The sequence below is a fragment of the Cottoperca gobio genome, chromosome 9 (assembly GCF_900634415.1).
Source record: "Cottoperca gobio chromosome 9, fCotGob3.1, whole genome shotgun sequence".
In the NCBI taxonomy this organism is placed as follows: domain Eukaryota; kingdom Metazoa; phylum Chordata; class Actinopteri; order Perciformes; family Bovichtidae; genus Cottoperca; species Cottoperca gobio.
In genome coordinates, this window is record NC_041363.1 from 3,819,400 (window position 1) to 3,842,210 (window position 22,811).

General features: G+C 43.6%; 2 protein-coding genes across 5 annotated transcripts; both read right to left on the reverse strand.

Annotated features, from left to right (window-relative positions):
* Positions 1-9: 9 nt before the first annotated feature.
* Positions 10-3,121, reverse strand: rnf181 (ring finger protein 181). Its single transcript, XM_029439883.1, has 6 exons — positions 3,022-3,121; positions 1,887-2,014; positions 1,671-1,807; positions 1,393-1,508; positions 1,209-1,283; positions 10-1,106 (listed from the first exon to the last, which is right to left on the reverse strand). The coding sequence occupies exons 2-6, from the start codon at positions 1,970-1,972 to the stop codon at positions 1,047-1,049; spliced, it is 474 nt and encodes a 157-aa protein (XP_029295743.1). The 5' UTR covers positions 1,973-2,014; positions 3,022-3,121; the 3' UTR covers positions 10-1,046.
* A 2,006-nt stretch (positions 3,122-5,127) lies between these two features.
* Positions 5,128-21,610, reverse strand: pxnb (paxillin b). 4 transcript variants are annotated; one of them, XM_029440188.1, is made up of 15 exons: positions 21,476-21,610; positions 11,778-11,986; positions 11,244-11,329; positions 11,009-11,148; positions 10,745-10,928; positions 10,485-10,599; positions 9,882-10,362; positions 9,106-9,767; positions 8,240-8,506; positions 7,750-8,139; positions 7,462-7,623; positions 7,048-7,221; positions 6,884-6,965; positions 6,633-6,781; positions 5,128-6,267 (listed from the first exon to the last, which is right to left on the reverse strand). In XM_029440188.1, the coding sequence occupies exons 1-15, from the start codon at positions 21,486-21,488 to the stop codon at positions 6,001-6,003; spliced, it is 3,381 nt and encodes a 1,126-aa protein (XP_029296048.1). In that variant the 5' UTR covers positions 21,489-21,610; the 3' UTR covers positions 5,128-6,000. The 4 variants fall into 4 exon arrangements, with proteins under 4 accessions (XP_029296048.1, XP_029296047.1, XP_029296051.1 ...); XM_029440187.1 differs by having other exon boundaries at positions 9,106-10,362; XM_029440191.1 differs by lacking the exons at positions 7,750-8,139; positions 8,240-8,506; positions 9,106-9,767; positions 9,882-10,362.
* Between the last annotated feature and the right edge of the window lie 1,201 nt (positions 21,611-22,811).

A 22,811-nucleotide genomic window follows, 5' to 3' on the forward strand; every position in this document is an offset into this window, starting at 1 on the left:
ACACAGATCCTTCGTTTCCTTTTTATAAATTCTGTAAATATGTATGATTTGTCTATTTAGGTATTTTCATTTGACAGATTTATATTCAAATATGAAATATAATATTTGCATGGGTTCTTGCGGTACATAAAATTACCTTTGTCCTCATAAATAACAAACTGACAGTAAGTTGCTGCTTGAAACATGACATCATACACTTGTTATACAGACAGTGGAATATTATTAGTACCGTCCTGAAACTGCAATTTGCAAACAGAAGTAGAAATAACTTTTGGCAGAGCAGATGACGTGAATGGCACACACATACACACACAGCTGGTTAACAATCACACCCTTGTCCTTCGGCTTGGAGACTTTAAATCTGGAGTTTAAAAGATTTTTACCGAGCAGGGATAACTTAAACATGAGAAGTGTAGAAGTTCGACCTACACTAGCGACTAAAGGTCAGAATATCTCGTCCTCTGCTGCTTACATTTAGTCATTTATTCTTTTAATCTCTCTTCAATGGGAAGTATAACGTAGAGTGTTTATACTGCATTGCTGGAGTCACTTAAAAAGATAGTCACTGGTTAAAATATATTCGGGTCTTAAAATAATTCATATTAATTTGACAAATGCAGCTGAACAGAAGAGTTTGTGTTTAAAGCTCAGATTTATATTAAAAAGGAATAAAGCGACTGCTGCCAAGAGCATACTCTTAAATCATAACTTAAATAAGTTTTCAACTTTTAATGATTTCTTTTATTAGTTATTCTAATTGCTAGCTTTGTGGTCGCACCAGATGATTGTTGTTATTGAGATGCATGTTAGTAACAACACTGCAACAACACTTTATTGCAGTTCTGTAGTTCTTTCTGCCAAGTGGGAGTTATTGTAGATGACATTTATATTTCTGACTCGTAAATACAAATAATAGGCCGACGTGGGCGTTACTTCCCGTCCCCATGCTTGAAATTATATTCTGTACAAAATGCTTTTGTTTTTTCTTGATTTGTTTTTAGTTAAAATGTCACTGTGCCACAAACTTTCAGCCCAACACGGTCACGTCATGTGTACATGGATCCATGTAGGTCTTCCAGCCTGTGCTCCCTCTGTCTTCTTCTATCCTACAAGACAAAGAAACACTTTTCATCCACAGACTGATGCCGTATGGAAAGCACAGCTAGAGGAGGATGCACCATCAAAAGCATATTCACACACACACTCACCTTGTCCTTTTTAAACTCCTCATACTCCGGATTGTCAGTTGGTAATTCAAGTCGGCAGAGCGGACAGGAGTTAGTCTGTGATTGCAAACATGGAAAAGATTATGAATCGAGAGCATCAATCTTTTCACAACTTGTCCGACATACATAAGAATGAAATTCTGAATGACTCATTTGTTAGCTTTACCTTTCCCAACCAGGGCAGTATACATCCCGAGTGGAAAAGGTGTTTGCAAGGCATTTCTCGAACCGTCTCTTGTTCCTCGAACTCGAGCAAACACACGGGACACTTGAGACCTTTGTCTGTGAGGACAACAAAATAAAATTAATTGGATAAAACCTTGAATTGGCAATGTTTGTTGGAGCCTTTCTTCAGATTGAGAAAGTTATTTCTCCTCTACATTTGTTGAATATCGGTAAAATGGCTGAAAAACATTTAATTCCACGGGAGCAAATGTCTGTCACCTGCTTGCTCTGGAGAAATGATGACCACAGTGAGGGTCTGAACAGCAGTTTTGGCAGCTGGAGGAGGAAGACGCTGGTCCCAGTCCGACAAGTCGAACGCCCCCGAGTCAAATAAATCCAAGCCCTGCATTAAAGACCTATAAACAAAGACCAATCACAACACTGTACACTACTAAACAATATAAAGCAATGTGTTTGAAGTGTGTTTAGCCTCACCTGGCCAATTCAAGAAGTGCATTCTGGCGATACTGCTCCTCAGGGTTGGTGGGCTCACAGTTGTGTTCTTCAAAGTAGGATGCCATTTTGGTCGCGCCCACGCTTGTGTCCTCTTTGCATTAAGATACCTGCCAGATATAAGGATACTGAAGGTTCACAAGGACTTTTTTTCATGACATATTCATTTATCAAAAAGATAAAACCCACTGCTGATATTTAAATATCCAGTTGAGGGATTTGGCAGAACCTTTTAAAGTGATGAGTGAATAACCATCACGAGTACCTCCTGCACAGGGAGACCACAGCGCTGTAACTACCTGGTGTGTTATCAGCGTGGAATCAACAGATATAAAGAAATGTGTTTGTAACCATACAGGGACAGCTTATAACAATTACACCTCAAGACATCATCGCTAAATCTAAATGTAATAATAAACATGAGATGACAAATCTAATACTTGTAGTTGATTAACTTCACATGCATAAGGCAAGATGTTCCCACACGTTAATATCTTTGTAGTAGATAAATTAACCCAAACAAAAACAAGTGAAAGTGCATTGATATATTTTCTGTAGCTCCTAATTGACCTATATTGGCATTTTTAATGTTATTAATTTATTTAATTTGATTGACATCTACTTTTTTACACTCCGGAGTTTTTAATAGTGTACAAATATCTATGACAAAAAACATTGTTAGACAAAATGTGTGACCCTGTTGACACTAAGGGGCACTGCCCTACACCTTAACACGTAAACTAAACCGACTCTTTCATTAACTCATCAAATACTAAATTACAAATAATTTATAAAGTTACATTTTTGAGCAACAACAACCATAACCGGCCAATTTTCAACTGAAAAAGTTACTCAAATATTTGAAAAACTTTACGCATAAATGTCGAAAACAAAAACAGTGAAATGATTGAAGATGTAACGTTAATATTAAAATGTTTCGGTTTAAATGTTGAGGCTTTTTAAGGAGTTCGGTATAAACTAAGGCATGGCGACGGCTAACACCTGACGCTAGCAAGACCTTAGACTTCCCGCAACTTGTAAAAATATAAATATCGTGTTGTAGCAAAGAACAAATTCACAAATTCTTAGTCAGACTTAACAAATTAGCTCGACTTACCTGAAATGTTAGCAACTATAAACAAAAATGTCATTCTTCTGGGTATGACGTTCTAATCACGTGATACGTTGTCCAATCACAGCAGAGAATCGTGCCTCTATTTCTTCTTCTTCTTTGAGTTTTATGGCGGTTGGCAATAGATAATGTTGCACTTACCGCCACCCCCTGGTACATGGCGTGTACTGCCGTTATAAATATATGGATTCTATATAATAAATGTGTTTTTTGATCAAAACATCTAGTTTACTATCTGAATTAACTTAGTTTTTAAGTGTGAATGTTAATATACTACATGTATCTATTATTTATGCATAAACAAAATGAAATTATAGGCAAAAACATGATTTTTCATGCACTGGTTTATTTTTTGAGATTTTGGGTTTCTTTCAGACTAGTGAAAAAAACATCCAAAAAACACATTTAGTCGGGTTTTTTTTTTACTACCTTTGTCTATTTGTGTCTGTGGATTTCTCCTAAATTCACAAAGTTAACAGTAGATGCCTCATTTGCATATTTAAACATAACAGAACACTTGTAAAATAAATAAATAATAATTAATTAAGCAAGTAATCATTTGCGGAAGGTTTCATTTCGATATGTATTAGTTAATTTTAACTTAGCCTAAGAAATCACACACACACACACACACACACACACACACACACACCACACACACACACACACACACACACACACACACACACACACACACACACACACACACACACACACACACACACACACACACACACACACACACACACACACACACACACACACACACACACACACACACACACACACACACACACACACACACACACACACACACACCAGTTGGACTAATGTCTGCGTTTCCTTTAGCTTAAGTGTAAAATTGATGCACCGAGTGAAAGCATATCACAAATGGAGCCCTTGTATAACATTTTAATACCAAAACAGACTTTATTTGCGTAATCAGACTAGAGGTGAAGAATCTTTCTATTCATAACTATTGACATCCGGAGAGAAAAGAAAAAAAAAGTGATCAGACAAGAAACACAAAAACATTTCAAAGAAGGTATGGCTTTGGTTAAATAACACTCTACTTATTTGATTAAAAAGACATCTGTTACATGATATGTTAAATAGAGTGAGAAAAGATGTAAGGCTCTAGTATTCCCTGAACAAGACAAAAGGCCCAATATATGTATATGTTTCTGATCATGCACAGACCTGGTGGTCATACAGTAGATGCTACTCAGATGCTGAGGGAGTCATCGACAGACCACCGGGCTCTTTCAGTGGACTCACAGACTAATAACATGGAAACATAACTGTGGACTATTGACCTGTTGTTGCCAGTGTTATTAGACATGTTACTGATACAATGGCACAGACAGAAGGAATCAGAAATACATGCTGATGCTGAAATACAAAGTTGTTAATCCACAGTTGCATAGAGTGATTGGAATATCAGAGGCACATCTCGTATTACTTCTTCTTTCAAAACAATGAACATTCATCAGCTTCTCAATACAGTAATGACAATATCAACATATCTTTGCCTTCAGCCCGCTCCCTCTTTGAATGAGTGGTTATTTAAACGCATGTCCATGCTAAGCATGCCAGCGCTTTGCTTACGACGTAGCTGCATTGGATATTTACAAAAAAACTTCCTGTACCTCGAAACAGAAATGGTAGTGATGCAACGTATACTCCCAATATCTTTGTGTGATTCCACTTCACTGCTAAGAGACAACGGCAACAATCTGTTTTCAGATTTTCTCTTTTCTTCTGTGAAAATACAAGGAATGATTTGTCAGCACAGAAACGTGAGGTCGGCGCTGCAGCTCCTCGTGGCTACATATAGAATTTCTTCATTGACGATATCCGTGAAAATATTCATCAATGCATGATTTACCTTCGGCTCAACAGGTGTGTTTTGGAAACTGTGAAATTGATTGATTTAGTTGAATCTTGGCTTCGTATCCATCACGACTGCAACTAATGATTATTTTCTCTATTAAAGGACGAATCGCTTTGGTCTGTAAAATGTAAGAAAATAAAAAATCCCTCCTAGTTTCCAAGATGTCTTTAAAAGTCTTGTTTTGTCCAAAACACGAAGATATTCAGTTTAATATGATATAAAACAGAGAAAAGCAGGAAATCTAAAAACATGAAAAATTACTTTAACAATTATCAAAATAGTTGTTGATTATTTTCCTGTTGACGAATCGTTGCAGCTCTAGAATCGAATCTAAAAGTGTGAAAGACGCTGTTTGCATCTGTAAAAGTGTAAAAACACTACAATCCATCGCACACATACAAAATAACTGCATGCTGACGCAGCCCATTTCCAGTCAATGCTACAGTGATATCTGTCCAACTTGATACCATGTTGGGGGGGGGGGAAAGCCTTCTACCCTCCTCTGCTGTGACAGTTTATATTGTAATGTTAAAAAACAACAGCTCCCTGCTAGTTTTCAGATTTCTTTTTCCTACGGTTTCTAACATGACACGCTCAACCAGTGAGCAACGATGTCGAACATGCAGCGAGTGTTTCATGGATTTCTACAGTGTTCAGTAAGATTTCACCATCTAACGAGATACAAACTAAAAAGGTTTGAAAAGAGAACAACAGGCAGCTCAACACATTTCAGGGGATCAAAGACGAGAACCGTAGTCTTGTGCATATCAGTGTGGATTTTAAAACCTCTTGTGACGTCACCTTTCTTCGAGTATATCTGTGTCGCACTTACGGACCCACTCAAAACCTACTGCATCGCCGTCGCTCTGAAAATAGGGACGTTTTAAAAGTATTTTAGTCGAGACAGTTTGCTGCTTCAACGACATGCACATACCGAACCCATACACACTTCCAATGTCACCATCAGGACACAGACAAGCTTCTTTGATAGAAACACAGTTAATCCCACCCTACCTGTGCTGAAGAGGCGTTACACGCTGATCTCAGCCCTGACCCGTAACTGTGAAACTCTAACTGAACAGCTTGATGAAGCAGCCGTGGCAGTAGGGTTTGTCGTTTTGTTCTTTGAAGGTGCCTTTGTTGAGTTGTTTCAGGCAGAAGGCGCAGACGAAGTGCTCCGGGTGAAACTTCTTGGCCATAGCGGTGATGCAGCGTCCCGTGATGGGCTTCTGGCAGCCGGAGCAGAGGGAGCCGCGGCGCTCGTGGTAGTGCACTTCACAGTAGGGCTGACCATCGTGCTCGAAGAAACTTCCATTCACAAACGGGGTGAAGCACTCCTGTAAAGGAAGGTAAGAGAGAGCAACACGCGGTTATTCTGATGACACCCCTTACAGTGATGCACACATACAGCACTCACTGTATATGTTATACATTATTATATTTCATCTATAGCCCAACACAGTCTTGTGCCGTTTGCTAATACAGTACGAGGTCTCAGCTTGTTGGTGGTTTCAGTGCATTTCAAATGTTTTAACAGGCCTCATGTATGAAAAGACCCACAATGAATACTTTAAACTAACGGCTTGATAACTCTGTCCCAAACCTTTTGATGCATACGATCACTGTACAAAGTCTTATAGAGGCACTGTAGCTCAACTGAGGTTCATAACACACCAGATGGACAGAAATGAAAGATACACACCCTGCAAACAAAACACTCCGGATGCCAAAGGCTGCTCAGCGCAGAGATGTAGTTCTCCAGAATGGCTCTGGCACAGCCGCCGCATTTTGGGGCAAACATGTCAAAGTAATCCTTCCTGCAAAAAGCTTTTCCATCCTTTTCATGAAAGCCTTCAAAGGAAACAGACAACAGACTTGAATCATTTGTACTCGTATGAATAGACTATACATCTAACAGTCAGAGCGGTAACTGAATACAACACATCACAATACCCTCGGGGCCAAAGAAGGATCCGCACTGAGCGCAGAAGAAGTGTTCAGGATGCCATGTCCTATCCAGCGCCGTCACAACTTTCTGAACAGACAGAACATTTGTTGTTGGATGACTGTAATCTACAACAGAGACATGAGCACATGTGTAAACAGCAGGGACTCACGTCCAGTATGGGCCCGTTGCAGTAGTGGCACCGCGGGGAGAACAAGTTGTGGTAATCTGTCTCGCAGTACGGCTGTCCTTCTCGCTCAAAGAAGTTCCTGGAGCCGATCTCCTCTTGGCAGTGTGTGCACACAAAGTGTTCAGGGTGCCATGTGCGGCCCATGGCAGTCACCACCTGGACAAACAGGAAGGTAGACGTGCATTTAGTATGCCATAGGGCTAACCGAGAGTAAAGCCGGTCTCTCAGCACAGCTGCAGATAAAGGTTACACTAATACAGCTCGTATTCAACTATTCCTAGATAAAGATTCAAGTGGCGACTTTAGAGTGATGATGTCATAATATAATAATATGACAAGACATTCAAAGTTATAGTTATCTCACAGATGTGTTATCTATGTATTTGTTCACCTCACCTGTCCCACAATTGGCTTGCAGCAGGCTCCACAGACTCCTTTAGCGACCGTCTGCACGCCCAGTTTGTTGAGGTCCGACTGCAGGCTGCCGAGCATGTTGTCCAACTTGTTGACCTGTGTCGGAGGCCCCCCGGGAACACCGCCCTTCCCTTGGGCCATCATCTGAAATGGTTTAAGTGTGAAAAACAGCATATAGAACAAAAATAAACTAGGAATGCAAAGTATGAGGTTACTCAGAAATAAAGAAAGTGTGAAGCAGAAGATGGGATAAGAGACGGGGGTTCATGCCTGCATTGGAGGGAAGATGGGGTCATACTCAGTTTGGCAGCCTACTGACACCAGGACTTTGGGTGGAATTGGTGCCACTGGTGGAGGGTAGGTTGGGGTTTTAAAAACAGGAGGAGAGGGCTCTCGTTTGGGAGCGGGAGGTTCCCGAATTAGGGCAGGTGGAGGTGTGGCTTTTATAAACTGCCGAAGTGCAGCGGGAACTCGTTCGTGGATTTTAAGAGGTTGTGGAGGGGGAGGTGGAGGGAGAGGTGGAGGTATAGGGATAGCGTGCTGCTGTGCTGGGAGTAGTCGCTTAGGTTCTTCTACGATAGGAGGGCGACGAGGGGCGGGGGGAGAGAGAGGAGGGAGCACCTTCCTCACAGGGACAGGCGACTCTGGGGGAATTATGATCTAAAAACAAAAAAGGAGGAGAGAACACAGAGTGTGGAGAAAACTGAAGGTGAATTCATTGTGAAAAGAAATATTTGGGATTCAGCACACTGAAGCCAACCTTGTCGACCTCGCCGCCGGCCCCATCGGGACGGAAACGCTGGGGTTTGGAGGTGATGACGACCCCCTCGGTCAGCCATTCGTCGGACTGTTTGCGTCGGCGCTCTGAGCGGCCGATCCCAAACTTGCCCTGAAGCTCCTCTATGAGGCGGTCCTGAGAAGTGCTCTTGTTTACAATGATGGGTCCCATCTTCCTGCGCAGATGACCATCTCGGAACATGGGGTGCACGTTGGGAGTCTCCTTAGTGCGCCTAATCACTGATTTTATCTAAGAGGGAATGGTGAGCATCTTATCATACGTCCACAGCAAACAGCTGAAAGAGTTACAGCAGAGCTCTGAGGCAGCAGGTGAGTCACACAACAGGCCGAGATGCTGTGGTCAGTGGGCTCAGAGTCACACTTCATGCACTCCTTGCATACTCATGTCAGGTACCTTCAAAACAAACAAAAGAAGCGCTACTCATCAATCCCTTCCAGCCTTCCCAGTCTCTCAAACAACCACACCAACTTAACAACGCAGGTCGCATTAGGGCCCTTCACACATGTGCCATGCCGAGTGCTGGTGCTGCCAATCAGTGAGTGTTAGAAGTATCAAAGCAACGAAGAGCTTCTCCCTTTCTTCCACTTGCGTCTGTCTGATGACTTTTTCATCTTTATTTTAGCAAAGCAAACAAAATACTAATATTCTTTTTCAGCCCAGTTCAATTCTTACACTGGACGGGACGGTCCCCTCATTAGGGAGGACGATAGGTGCTTTGTTTAATGTGACTAATAGTTAACAGCTAGTGTGGAAGCTTCAGTCTCATGAGCAAAACAATGTGAGCATAACAAGCTCATGTTGTGTCAGGCAGGAGTGGAGATGCATACATGTCCGGAAGCAGAGACTCGGTCCATATTGGGAGTCTGCAGCAGGGGCAGGTCCAGGGCAACGTCAGGCGTCCCGGGGCATGAAGACGGGGTCATGGACTCATCCATCCAGCTGGCCTCCGTCAGCGGTGTCATGCTGCCATCTGTGTACGGCCTCTCGGTGTAAGGCGTCATGGTGCCATCCAGTCCATCGTGGAAGGACATGGAAAGCTCCTCATCAGCCCAGTCCAGATCTCCATTCCCGTCAGTACCTCCGTCCACTGAGCCGTCTGTGATGGTGTTGGTGGCGCTGGTGTAAGTCTCAGGCTGCACGCTGTTTCTGTCCATGGGCAGGATGAGCTCCTCGTGCACCTCCTGCATTCCTCTGCCGAGACACTGCGCCTCCATCTTCAGCTCCTCCACATGTGCTGCTGAGTGATTCTGTGCAAAACTCATGGCTAGCAGCTTGTCCAAGGCCTCGTTCAGGGAGGGCTCCACCATCAGGGGTTGCTGTACAGTGTAGGGGTTGGCTCTCTGTGCTGGGGGCGCTGACTCCAACAGCTGCCTGCTGGGGCTGGTGAACGCCGGTGGAGGTTGGGCCGACAATGAAGAAACTGGAGATGGTGAGGATGTTTTGGAGGAAGCATGTGCAGCGACAGGGATGGGTGAAGGAGTCTCTGGAGCTGAGAGAGGAGGGGTGAGGTTTTTAAAAGTAGGTGGAGTGGAGAAATTTAAAATGAGGTCTTGAAAAGAAGCAGACCCCTTGCTCGTAGGCTCAGGAGCACAAGGGAATTTACCAACAGTATTTGAGGGTGAGACCCGCTCTACAGATGGACTAGGAGACTTGTGGTCCAGGACGGTGTTAACTGAGGTTAGGGAGGGGGTGGTGGTGGTATAGGAAGGACTTGGGCTATTTCTCATGAGGTTGGAGTTAGAGGAAGCAGCCTGAGAGAGGACTAGCAGAGACTTGGTTTGGGATGACAGCATGGTGGCAGAGACATCTATGACAGAGTCCAATTCCAAGTCACTGGCTGCAGAAAGTGAGGATATAGGACTGTGGGGACAGAAACGGTGCATCGACATGCCACCGTCTCCTCCATCCTCGTCTATGTGAAGCTCTAGACCAGCAGGCGAAGAGAAAAGAGGAGAGGTACAGGCAGACGGGTGGGACAGACTAAGGATAGGAGAAGCCACTGGGGTGAAGGAGGAAGAGACTGGAGGATGAGGAGAGCTGGAAGAAGCTCTTCCTGGATCCAGCAGAGAGCCCAAAGAACTGGGCTGGAGGACAGAGAAGCATAAGAAAGATAAGAGGAAGAGGACAGAGACATTATCGGGAATATGACAGGAGAAACTCGTGTTTTGTTGAAGCCTTTCCTGTGTTCACTCGTGCTGCTTCGTACCTTAAAGTCAGACAGAGAGGCCATTAGCTCGTCTAGCTCTCTTGTGGCACAGGAGGCTGAAATTCTGGCCTGCTGCTGAGAGGGTGTGTCCAAATCATTGTGGCGATCACAGGAGCTGGAAAATACAAATAATAATATAATCACATCTAAATATTGATGCCTTACTAACAGCAGAACTCAAAAAACACTTGATCAGGACATCCCTACTTTCATATAAATACATGCCGAGTTAAAGACTGCAGTGGAGAGGCTGTGTGTACCTGGGTGAAGGCACTGAGCCCTCCAGCTCGTCCAGCAGACTCTCCATGCTGGGTCGGGCCTCATCCAGCCTTGTCCCGTTCCTCTTGGGTTTCTCCTGAGGAGAAGGGCTCACCGTGATGTCAGGGGCGCTGCCGTTCTCGTAGTGGGTGATGCTGCAGGATGGTAAAGGTGGAGCTGCCTCCTCTGTGGACACACGACAGTACAACTGATTCTGCTCACCACACACAGAAGTGATAAAGCTGAGGGCTTCGTGTGTACAGTACCTGTCGTGGGGAATGAAGGGGAGCTCTGTTGCACTGCGTTGAGTTCCAGCAGCAGCCTGTCGAGCTCTGAGAGGTTGCTGCCCATGGCAGAGGTCATGGCTGCTGTCGACGAGTCTGATGACTTTTGTTTATTTGGAAAACTAAAGAGTAGACAGACAGAGACAACTGCTAATAGAAAACACAGGTAAAAGAAAATGACACGCTCACACACACACACTCACACACACACGGTTACCTGTAGACGTGGTCCTCTTCAACGTGAGACAACGAAGGGCTGCTACTGTCCCTGGACCAGGAGCTCTTCTGGGCTGAACCTAACGACTGCAGAGGACACACCCGTCAGACATACTGACAAAACATGCGCTGATTTTCATTTTGCTTTATTTGACATGCATCTGGACCCAGTGTGAGACTGAACAATATTCCTGCTGTGCACGACGTAAACCATCGCATGCTTTGACCGGCACAGACAGTGAGCGACCATCATCACAGCCACACACAGCGTTGCCAACTCGGCATCTTTCTTGCTAGATTTAGCTACTTTTCAGACTTTTCAAAATAAAAGTCACTAGTGGCTTTTTAGAAAGAGAATTGGAAGGTCGTACTTCGACAAAGAAAGGTGCATCTTTAATATCGGAGTTGTTATCACGGGCACACGGGCATGTGCTTCATGCTCGTTAAGCACTTTAGGACAAACCCGTTTGTTGAAAGGCTTCATGGAGAAACATTCGTAAGTCATGTGTTATACATGGTTCCTACAGAGACCTACCTGCTGAGAGGAGTGGTGGGAGTCCGGCTGATCGATCAGGGACCCGTTCAGAGCCTCGGCTGAGGGTGGAGGAGGGACTGGAGGTGGAACTGACACATCCTGGTAGGAGTGTCCTCCGGTGGGGATGGAGTACGGGGTCTCCTCAGGAAAGAACACAGGTCGCTTTGCGATGTGGGACGTAGTGGATTCCAGGTCTGCCAGCAACGCGTCTGAAAGATTCCATAGTTAAAGGTTTTACTGCATTTTTGTTGCACGGTACACACACACACACACACTTACACTCACACACACACACACACACACACACTTATCGTTGCATCTCTAGTGCTGGTAAAAAGTTGATTTAAAAAACAACCATTAAACTCTGACACAGTGATCCCTCGTGTCATTGGAGCACAGCAGACACATTCCTGATCTGCTCTTCAGAGACATCGTTGGGCAGGAGACCAATTAATTCTTTACTGGGGTTGTTGGGCGCTCTGAGGCGACTACAGACTGTGGTGTCAGGTTGTAAACAGACAATCGCACCGAGTCAGTCACCTAAAAAAGCTTTTTCCTCGGCGCAACAGAAAAGGTTAGGCCCTGTCACCATCGCAGCATGGCACAATACATCACTGAGCCAGGCCTTCATGAAATATCCCTCTGAAATCCCAAACAGTGCCCACTATAAATACAACCCTGCGACAAAGAGAGCTATAATCATATATATATATATATATATGATTATATATATATATATATATATATATATGATTATATATATATATATATATATATATATATATATATATATATATATATATATATATATATATATATATATATATATATATATATATATATATATATATATATATATATATCATGCATCCTACTATCAGCAGGCGTAATGACGCTGTTGAACCCTGATGCTTTTAAATCGTCTCCGTTTTATGAGAATCAGCGTGAACAAGACGGACTGATGAGAACAAAGACAGACAGAAAGCGTTTCTGTGTCCAGCCCAGGGTTGAGGGGGTACCGTGTTACCCTGCCGAGTGCAGGAACGCAGGAGCAAAATAGATTCTTCCATCACTCAATCCATCCATCCTCAGCCCGTCAAGAATAGACCGCAATCTCCCCGCTGCATACTGTTACACGACAGAGGCTTGGAATGGTTACAGTCGGTTTCAAGGAATCGCTGCACTTTTAAACTCATAATACCACAGAAGCAGGGTCGACAACTGCCCGACTAACCAGAAGGTCACTCGGATCGCTAAGCACACTTCTAAAATACAATCCACGGAAGTAAAAGAAGGTCTGGCTCTAAATGTGAACACTGTTCATGTATAACACGTTTTACTTCCTGTCCTGACGGAGGTATTGAACAATATAAACGGGACAGATTACTTGTAGGCATTCTTCTGTTATCTGCTTCTTTATATAAGTGTGTGTGTGTGTGTGTGTGTGTGTGTGTGTGTGTGTGTGTGTGTGTGTGTGTATGAAGCAGACAGCAGTACAGACACAAATAGTGTAAGGAACAAGAGGAGTGACAGATGCCAGTCCAACCCAGACGTTAGCGTCGCTCTCGTTCCCTCAGCGAGATGAGAATGAGATTCATATATTGGATTTTGGATTATTGCACAATTAATCTCTGTAACTTTGTTTTGTTCAGCCAGATAATCTTCACCAATGAACACAACTTTTATCATTTTTAACGTTAGGCTATTAACGAACTACGCCACGGTTGCATGTCTTCACGTCACACCACAAAGGCAGACGTTCGCTGTGATGGCGCTTGGTCGTCTCATTTAGCCGCTGTAAAAGCTTTAAAACTTAATGATGGGGCTATTTATTTGTAAACGGTATTGTATGCCGTAGAACAAGGTGTGGGGATGGCCTAGTGCAACAAAACACTAGAAGGTCGGGAGTTCAACACCAGGCTGCCACCAGTGTACTGAGCAGGTGCTTAACCCTGAGCTGCTCCAGAGAGACGGTCCCTGTACGGAGTTCACTGTAAGCATATCGACTCTGAGACGATGGAACCAGAAGTACTCATGTCTTCCTGCAGAACTCTAGATCCTCTCAGTGAGCCTTTAACCTAAAGAATGAAGAATGATCCAAGTATTCTCACCCTCATATCAATCATCTGCTCAACTCAGATGATCTGGGAGTCCAAAAGGAGACCCTGCCCCAGAAGCTAAATGTTTAAGTCATGAAGTTTGACATAAACCACATGGGAGCACACAAGCCTATTTAAAGCGGTAAGCTCAGCGAGTAGCCCCATGTCTGTGCAAATGTGCTAAAATATCATGACAAGCTCAAAATAATCTGCACCTGGTGCCGACATGCTGAACAAGGTCTTACTGAAGTCGACTTTGTCGCTCATAAAACAAAGAATACACATTTTTTGAGTCATATAAACTTCAGTGTAGGATTTAGATTCACATTTCTCTTGTAGCTTCGGAGATCTTAAAAGCTGTCAGAGGAAAAGTAAATGAAAAGACTCAAGAAAGACTAATTATGGTAATGGTTCCTAGAAAGTTTTTCGTGGCCTTGACAGAGAGGACTGCCAGGACAGAGCTGCGTCTATAAACGTCTGTGTGCACTCAGTACACCCCGCTCCCACCTGCTGATACTACACATCTGTGAGCCCACGAGTACATCTCCACAGTTAGTCATTGTTTAAACTATAATGTCTAATGCATTATGCCTGTATTCATTCATGGAGGGGGGGGGGGGGGGGGACAAAGAGCTACAGTATGTTCCAATATCCCTACGGGTAGATTGGGTTTTTTTGTGTGCGTCTTCTACGTGTTGCTTTCAGCCTTTTATTCTCAGTACCCCCGACTTGAAACCGGAGCTGCCCTACACATATACAGAAGATATATAATTAGAGCTGAAGCGATTATTAAAATAGTTGCAGATACATCTTTTGGCTAATCAACATCAGAAATGCCAAACATGCTTCAGGGTTGACTGAATATCTTTGGGTTATAGCTATTAGGACAAGTCAAGTGATTTAACTGTGTCACGTTGGGCTTTAGAAAATAAAGAACATTTGTGCAATGAGCAGATTAATCAATAATAAAAATTATTGTTAGTTGCAGCCCTAACACGGATGAATGGTACTCGGATAAACAAAGATTAAACCAGGGCATTAGGAAAGACCTGAAACACAGCCGGACCTGTTTAAATGTAGAAACGTATAATTTCTAAATCCAAAATGTCCAGCTCACATACTTTTGTAGCCTTCGACTAAGCAGCCTACAATACAGACTGGATATGCTAATGGAATTGTCTTGCTTCTCTCATTTCCCCTGAGGAGGGCAGCATTGAGTCTCGCAGAGGACGGACAATAAGCCTTCTTCAGTCTCAAGTTTGGTCCACGCAGAGTTTAGCATTGAGAATGCAAACGAGCACTGTAAGCCAAGCAGGCTAATCTTTTCCATGTCAGACACAATGGACAAAGTCCAATTCTGCTCTAACAGCATGCAGACTCAATAGTTCATTGTGTGCAAGTACTGGAGGAATAAAGCTGTAATCAAAAGAGGATATGACTGTTTCTAATAACACAAGATGGATTCATCAACCGTCAGTCAAACAATGTAACTGACTCGGTCAGGGAGAGCATCTGTGGTCATACTGTGGTAACTAATCTTCCTTACGTTCAACAACAAGTCTCAAGTTATGTGGATACTATACACATTCTCGTGGCAGTGGGTACATGTACAGTCCTGCTTGTGCACACACCCCCACCCGCCCACGGCCCTGCCACAGTCCCGCAGTGTTTATCAGATGGGAGCGAAGGTGCATGGGGGAATTCCACACATTCCTCCGTCCGCGTCTGAAAAAGAAAGCAATCAGCCGGGCACACGGGGAAGGTGGCTCTGGGGAGGGTGCATACATACAGTTGCCCTGATCCCTAAAACATCATTTAACATGCATCCTGGAAAATACATTTTAGGTAGAGAGTCGTGAGGAATGTGAAAACTAAACACCATCTGTCAGTCCAGAAAATGAAAATAATGTGTTGACAATTACAGGACGATTCCACTAAGTACAGCGTGCTTTGAATTCCAGGATAAGGGAGGTGTCAATGTTTTTACTGCCCATTTCCCACAGAGTGTGGAGGACAATGCAGGCAGGCAGGGAGGGAGGGGGGGTTAGAGGGGGTGGACCAGGGCTGTCTAATCTTTTCTATTAACATGTGGGCAACAGTGATGGGCCACCAGGGTCCACAGCTCACCTGTTTATAGCCAGGGAGCAAAAGAGCAGAACTGGCCACAGCCCCACAACGAAACCCTACCCCATCAGGCCAACCCTGACACGATATTTATATCAAACAAGACAGACGGGGGCCAGGGAGAGGGGGGTGGAGGGTGAGATGCCAGTGAGACAGGGGAGGGGAGGTCGGGTAGAAAGAAACCAGGGACAGACAAACAGAGAGAATATGGACCAACAGCAAACAGATTAAAGATATACCAAGTGAAGCTTACAGGTGGCCAGCTGTTTGTACAGGAGGACGCACAAGGCATGGGACGGTACAAGGCATGGGACGGTACAAGGCATGGGACGGTACAAGGCATGGGACGGTACAAGGCATGGGACGGTATAAGCTTAAAACTCTGAAAATGGCATTAAAACCTTATATTTCGTAAAGAAACATAAAGAAACATTTGTTTTAGTGAAAAGAACAATGAAACAATCGTAAATCATAAAGTCCCCCTGCATACATTAGGGATAAAAAGGACCAAGATTGGGTAAATCTGTCCTTTCTTACATGATAATTACAGTATTTCTCTTTCAGACATAAGACTAGAACTACAAAGGTTTGTCAAGTTACTCATGTGAGATTACCCCGACAATAGAATCCTATACGTCCCATCCCTCGGACCCACAGACCCACGCAAGACAAAGGATGAATGACTGTAATGGCATACCATCCGAAAGACAGACCGAAGCATCTTAGGGGGGATTACTTATAAACATAAACTAAACATAACTAAAAATACTCTGCCAAGCAGCGCCATATCCGAAAGATGACACGCCCCTTGAGAGAACGCTGGACCAAAATAAAAGCACTTCCCCACAGACCAGTAAATCAGATGACAGGGGAAAGTCTAAAGACTGACGTAACGCCCGGTCACTGAGGACACATTCATAGCCGTGCATGTGTGAGGACCGTAGGATGAGGAAGACCCTCAACGAAGGGCGGTCGTGTCTCTAAAACACTGAGTGTAAACACAAAGCCATGCGTCAAACTGATCATATAGAAGAGCATTAACAACATTACAGCTGCTGATTATTTTCTCGATTGAATTTGGTCCTTAAAATGTCAGGAAATAGAAAAATAGATGATATATTCAAAGTCTAAAACCCAAAGATATTATCATAAGCAAACACATATTCACATTTCAGAAGCAGCAGAGAATGTTAATGAATGTTAAAGAAGTATTTATTAGGGTTGTACCGAATGTCAGAGACAATAATCGACAGATTAATCAACAATGAAATTAAATTGTTACTCGCAGGCCGACCAATAAGGGGTTGAGGTTCGATGTCAGCCCTAGTAGCAAAACATGAGGCCAAAGGTGTAGTTTTGTGGCACAATAATTAAAATACGATGCTCACAGAGGCATGAAGCTCCCCTGCCCTCAGGTGCCCCCCAGCTCGAGTAATGCTAGAAGAATCCAGCAGATTCCTACGACATTACCTGTCAGAGCGCTGCTCTGTGAGCCAAGTTACACGGCGAGGTAACAGGGAAGGCGTGGAAACAGCTTGAAAAGAGGAAGCGTGTGGAGGGCGCTGCAAGAGAAGCAACAATGTGCTACAACAGCATTTAATAGTGAAACCACTGTTCTGACACACACACACACACACACACACACACACACACACACACACACACACACACACACACACACACACACACACACACACACACACACACACACACACACACACACACACACACACACACACACACACACACACACACACACACACACACACACACACACACACACACACACGGTCCAAAGCTGCCCAGCTCTGACTCGGCACATTGTTTTTCTCCTGTGTTTCCTCAGGATGTGGGGCAGGGTCTGTTAACTAAGCGATGAGGTCAGCCATGCAGCTCTCTCTTCCCCAGACCCAGAACAGGATGGGTGTGGAGCTCGGGAACAAGACTGATTTACAGTCAGGAGCTTCCCTTTAGCCGAGCAGGCGAGCCCACTGGTTAGGGGCGGTATGCACTAACCTTGCAGCTCTCATTGGGTGATGAAAGCTAGTCTGGTAACACTAACTCTGTGCTCCTGCTGCTGCCAACACACCGGGACACAGAAAGCACTTAAGACCTTCTAAGATCTTTTGGTATGCTGTACAAACGCTGTAAACATTTAAGACCATGCTACTTCTACAACAGCCAACTTTTACTCCTGCCTGGAGACTAAGGCCTTCCTCTGCAAGGTGATCAGCTGACACTATTACAGTCAATCTAACAAGGCTGCTGTGCGTTTACAAAAGGTATGTTTAGCAGGTTCAGCACACATGTACATGCACTATGCCGAATTGCCGCATAGTGAAGCTGGTTTTTGGGGCCCTTGGTCACTTTGCTGTGTCATTAGTCCTGGATTCGAGTCATTGGTAATGGGAATGTACAACCAAAAGGAGAGCGTTAAAGGAGAGTCTGAGCGGAGGAGCGTTATTCTCACTTGAGTCGTGACTTTCCAGTAAAATGCATGTCTGTACTAATCCAATTTCTTCACTGTTAACCTGCAGACATGAAGCGGGGCCTCCACAGCCCAGTGAGGTCAGTCTGCCTGCATCTCACACAATCCTCACAGAGAGTAGAGCTTAGCTTCTTACCCCACAAGCATGAAACACAGGGGCCAAAGAACAGTGTGTCACACGTGGTCTACTAGGGCCACATCAGGAACGACAGCTCGGCTGCCACCTGGTCTGGACTGTAAAACTCTGACTCAGAGCAGCAGACTGGAGGAGTGCGCACACAACACTAAGGGAATTCCCTTCCTCGAGTGTTAAGAACGTGGGCAGATCAATATACACAGGAGACGGAAAGAGTGGAGGGTGATCGGGTTTCCTAACAAGCTCCATGTAGACCTGTCAGTCATCATTGAGCCCCAACACTGGGATGAGCGGGGGCTTGTTAGCTGGGGGTTTACTGGAAGAACAGCAAACGTTTAAGACGTGTTTTAACAATCTATAAGCGTCTGCAACAGGGATGTATCTTTGAAGGCCAATGCGGAAGTTAGCATCACGCTGGTTGATGGGACTTCCCCCATTGGATTTCTTTATCTGTATAATTGCAGACAATATGCTCTGTGGCGAACACAAGTTTATGATAAGCAAATGTTTGGGTAGGAGCGCTTCCTGGAATCAAAACAAGTTTGTTCAAGGGGCTCTTTGAGGATACGTTGACTCCCTGGCGAAGGCTTGTTGCGTACATGGTGATGCCGTTACAGTAAAGGCGTTGTATCGTTTAAAAAGAGAACGTCTTGGAGTTTTATTGCAAGTTTGATACTTACACATTTTGTTAATATTCACTAATGATGCTAGGCTATAAACGAACTACACCGTGGTCACATGACTTCACTTCACCTCTGAGTAGATACGTTTTCCTGTGTTCGCCGTTTATTAATGTTCCCGTCTCATTCAGCCACTTGTTAAGAAACGTAAAAGACCACAGACCTTATTTCAGGCACCTAATCAAAAAAAACATTCACTTCAAGATAAGGGAAGCAGAAATGCAACCGACAGCCCTCCCTCTGGTGGCAGCATGGACGGGCCTGAGCGTAGTGGTAGGAGGCGAGTCCTGACCCAGAGAGTATTTGGCCTTGGAGCCCGACAGTGATGTTCGACATTCCTCAGTAGCCTCGCCCCCTCCATCAGCCTGCTGTTCACGCTGCTGTAGCGAGACTACAGGCTCCCTCTCAACCAACAATCAGCCCTTTCAGGCAGCGAGAGCATCCAATATGCCCCGGAGGTATTCTCAGATCGGGCCAAACACAAAATGCGGCCCATCGTCTCGCCACTTAAACAATTCAGCAAATCCATTTTACTGCCTTTCTACTTTGGGAGGTACAATGTGAGCGTTCTTACCTGGCGTGATTTATTCTGGTAAATATAGCAAACTGACCAGCTGGTGAAAAGTATGACAACCAGAATTAGAAGTTCAGCGCTAAAGGTCAAGGGTCAATGAACTAAAGAGGTGACTGGTAAATGAGCCACAAAAAATAGATGGCGCTGAAAGACTGCACGGAGCTACACGTGTCATCAGCGCTGGTACTGTATATAGGGGCGGATACAACGCAGTCGTAGAGCTGAAAGGATTCATCGATTGACAGGAAAATAATCCGTAATCAGTGTTTTAAGAAGAAATGCCAACAATTGAGATGTTTCCGTCACTCAAATGTGACTTTTCTCAGAATATGCATCACTGTGCGTTGGGTATTGGGTAAAACGTCACTTTGAGTATTAAAACCAGCCACCTGTTCCTCGGGATTAACCAAAGATGATAAGGTCATCTTCTATTTATAGATCTTAGTTTATGCCTTTATACCCATAGGATTTAATGGCAACTTTAAATGTTAATGTATAATAATTAAACGCACTTATTCAAGGTGTGTGATGCATGGACACGGATATAAACCGGCACAGCTACACCATTAAAATATATAAAACCTGCCACCTTTGGGGTGTTATTCTTCTTTTTTAATTAAATGTATAGCTCCCACATGTCTAATCACATACAGAATATTTATTGTCTTAATCAGTGGTGGATGTACTCCGAGCTATTACTTAAATACGTCAAAGTTATAATACTGTATTACAAGTGGACGTCCTGCATTATTACGTAAAAGTACAAAAGTATTACCAAGTACAAAAAGTGAAAGTACTCATTCTGCTCTGAATAATATACGTTATATTATTGAATTCTAATTATTGATGCTGGTAAAGGAGTTTTAATGTATATACTGTTGCAAATACATGATATTGTTTAATTATAATGTGTATTATCATTCTGAATCTTCAATGTAGTGGAGTAAAAAGTACAATATCTGCCTCTGTAGTGAAGTAGCAGGAAATTGTACTAAAGTAAATGTACTTAATTAATGTCCTAATCACACACGTGCACTCCTGCAGCAAGGCTGTCCATGCATTTCCATTTTACGCACAACAAAGTGTATTGTGTGTGCAGTGATTGAGGATCCATCAGGAGATACAGTATCAGCCCCCGCCGGGGTGAGCTCACATTGTGCTGCAGTCTAAATGGGGAGGCCTGTTGACTCCACCACTTCAAAGCAGGAATGAATAGCCTGGGGGGGGGCAAAAGTTGAGGAGGTAATGTTGAAGCTCGGTGTCAAAATGTCAGCCAAATATCTCCTCCCTGTGGCACAGATATTAAAAATAACACTCGTTTTCCTAAATGTGCAGAAAAGCGTAGAAACGTAACTTTTATAAAAACGTACGAGGGTTTAAAAGGAGGTGGTTGTAACGAGCCGCTAAGTTACTACGATGTTTATATAAACCGAGAGGGTAAAAGAAGCCCTGTTAAATTAGTTTTAGCAGAAAACTGCTAGCAATTCAAGAGTAAGGTGACCCAGAAACTTGACTTTTCAACATGAAATCTCGGCGTAACTTGAACTCCTCCACGCTGCTATCTGCTCCTTTACAACAACACAACTTTATAACTTACCTAAGTCGTCCATAGCGGCTGCCTGGTTGTGGCCTGTGTCAGTTTTATGTTTGGAGAGCTTCTCAACTGTTTACGAAGTGAGTTTTCCTCTCCAAACTTCACCACTGAAGCGCTGCTGCAAGCTGCTCAGGGTAAGTCTCGTGAACGCGCTGCAATATGTGCATGTGTACTTTACGAGAGCGCGCTTTGACTGAGGCGCAGTGATGGGCGACATCTAGCGGTCAGGAGCTGGAACTACATCACCGAGTAATAATAATAATAATAATAATAATAATAATAATAATAATAATAATGATAATGATAATAATAATAATAATAATAATAATAATGATAATAATGATGATGATAATAATGATAATAATATTAATAATAATAATAATAATGATAATAATAATAATAATAATAATAATAATAATAATAATAATAATAATAATAATAATAATAATAATAATAATAAACTTTATTTGTATAGCTCCTTTCATACAAGAATTGCAGCACAAAGTGCTTCACAGCAAGAACATAGTACAAGATTAGACAGCGCATTTACAGTACAGTAATCAAATCAAATCAAATCAAATTTATTTGTATAGCCCAATATCACAAATTATACATTTGTCTCAGTGTGCTTTACAGACTGTACAGGTTACGACACCCTCTGTCCTTAGACCCTCTGTCCTTACACCCTCTGTCCTTAGACCCTCTGTCCTTAGACCCTCTGTCCTTACACCCTCTGTCCTTAGACCCTCTGTCCTTAGACCCTCTGTCCTTACACCCTCACATCGCACAAGGAAAAACTTCCTAAAAGAAACCCCATAATTAAAGGGGGAAACATGGAAGAAACCTCAGGGAGAGCAACTGAGGAGGGATCCCTCTCCCAGGACGGACAGACGTGCAATAGATGTCGTGTGTACAGGATAAACAACATAGTACAAATACAACATTTGACAGAAATGATGTTGTGTTGAAAAAGAGAAAGTTTTGATGAATCCAGGAAAATGTCAAAAAGGCTTCCCGGTGTCCAGCAGGACCAGGGCAGCAGGCGCAGCCACGATTCATGATCCTGACGTAAACTTTATCAGTGGCAACCTGCCACATGAGAGACAGACACTCTGGGGATGATGCCCCGGATGGTGAGTTAGTGACATACATTTACATAAATGCATACAGATAGAGAGGGAGAAGAAGAGAGGGAGGGGTGGAGAGAGGAAGAGAAGGAAGAGAGCAGGGAGGTGTCCCCCGGGAGTCTAAGCCTATAGCAGCATAACTAGGGGCTGATCCAAGGCAAACCTGAGCCAGCCCTAACTATAAGCTTTATCAAAAAGGAAAGTCTTTAGCC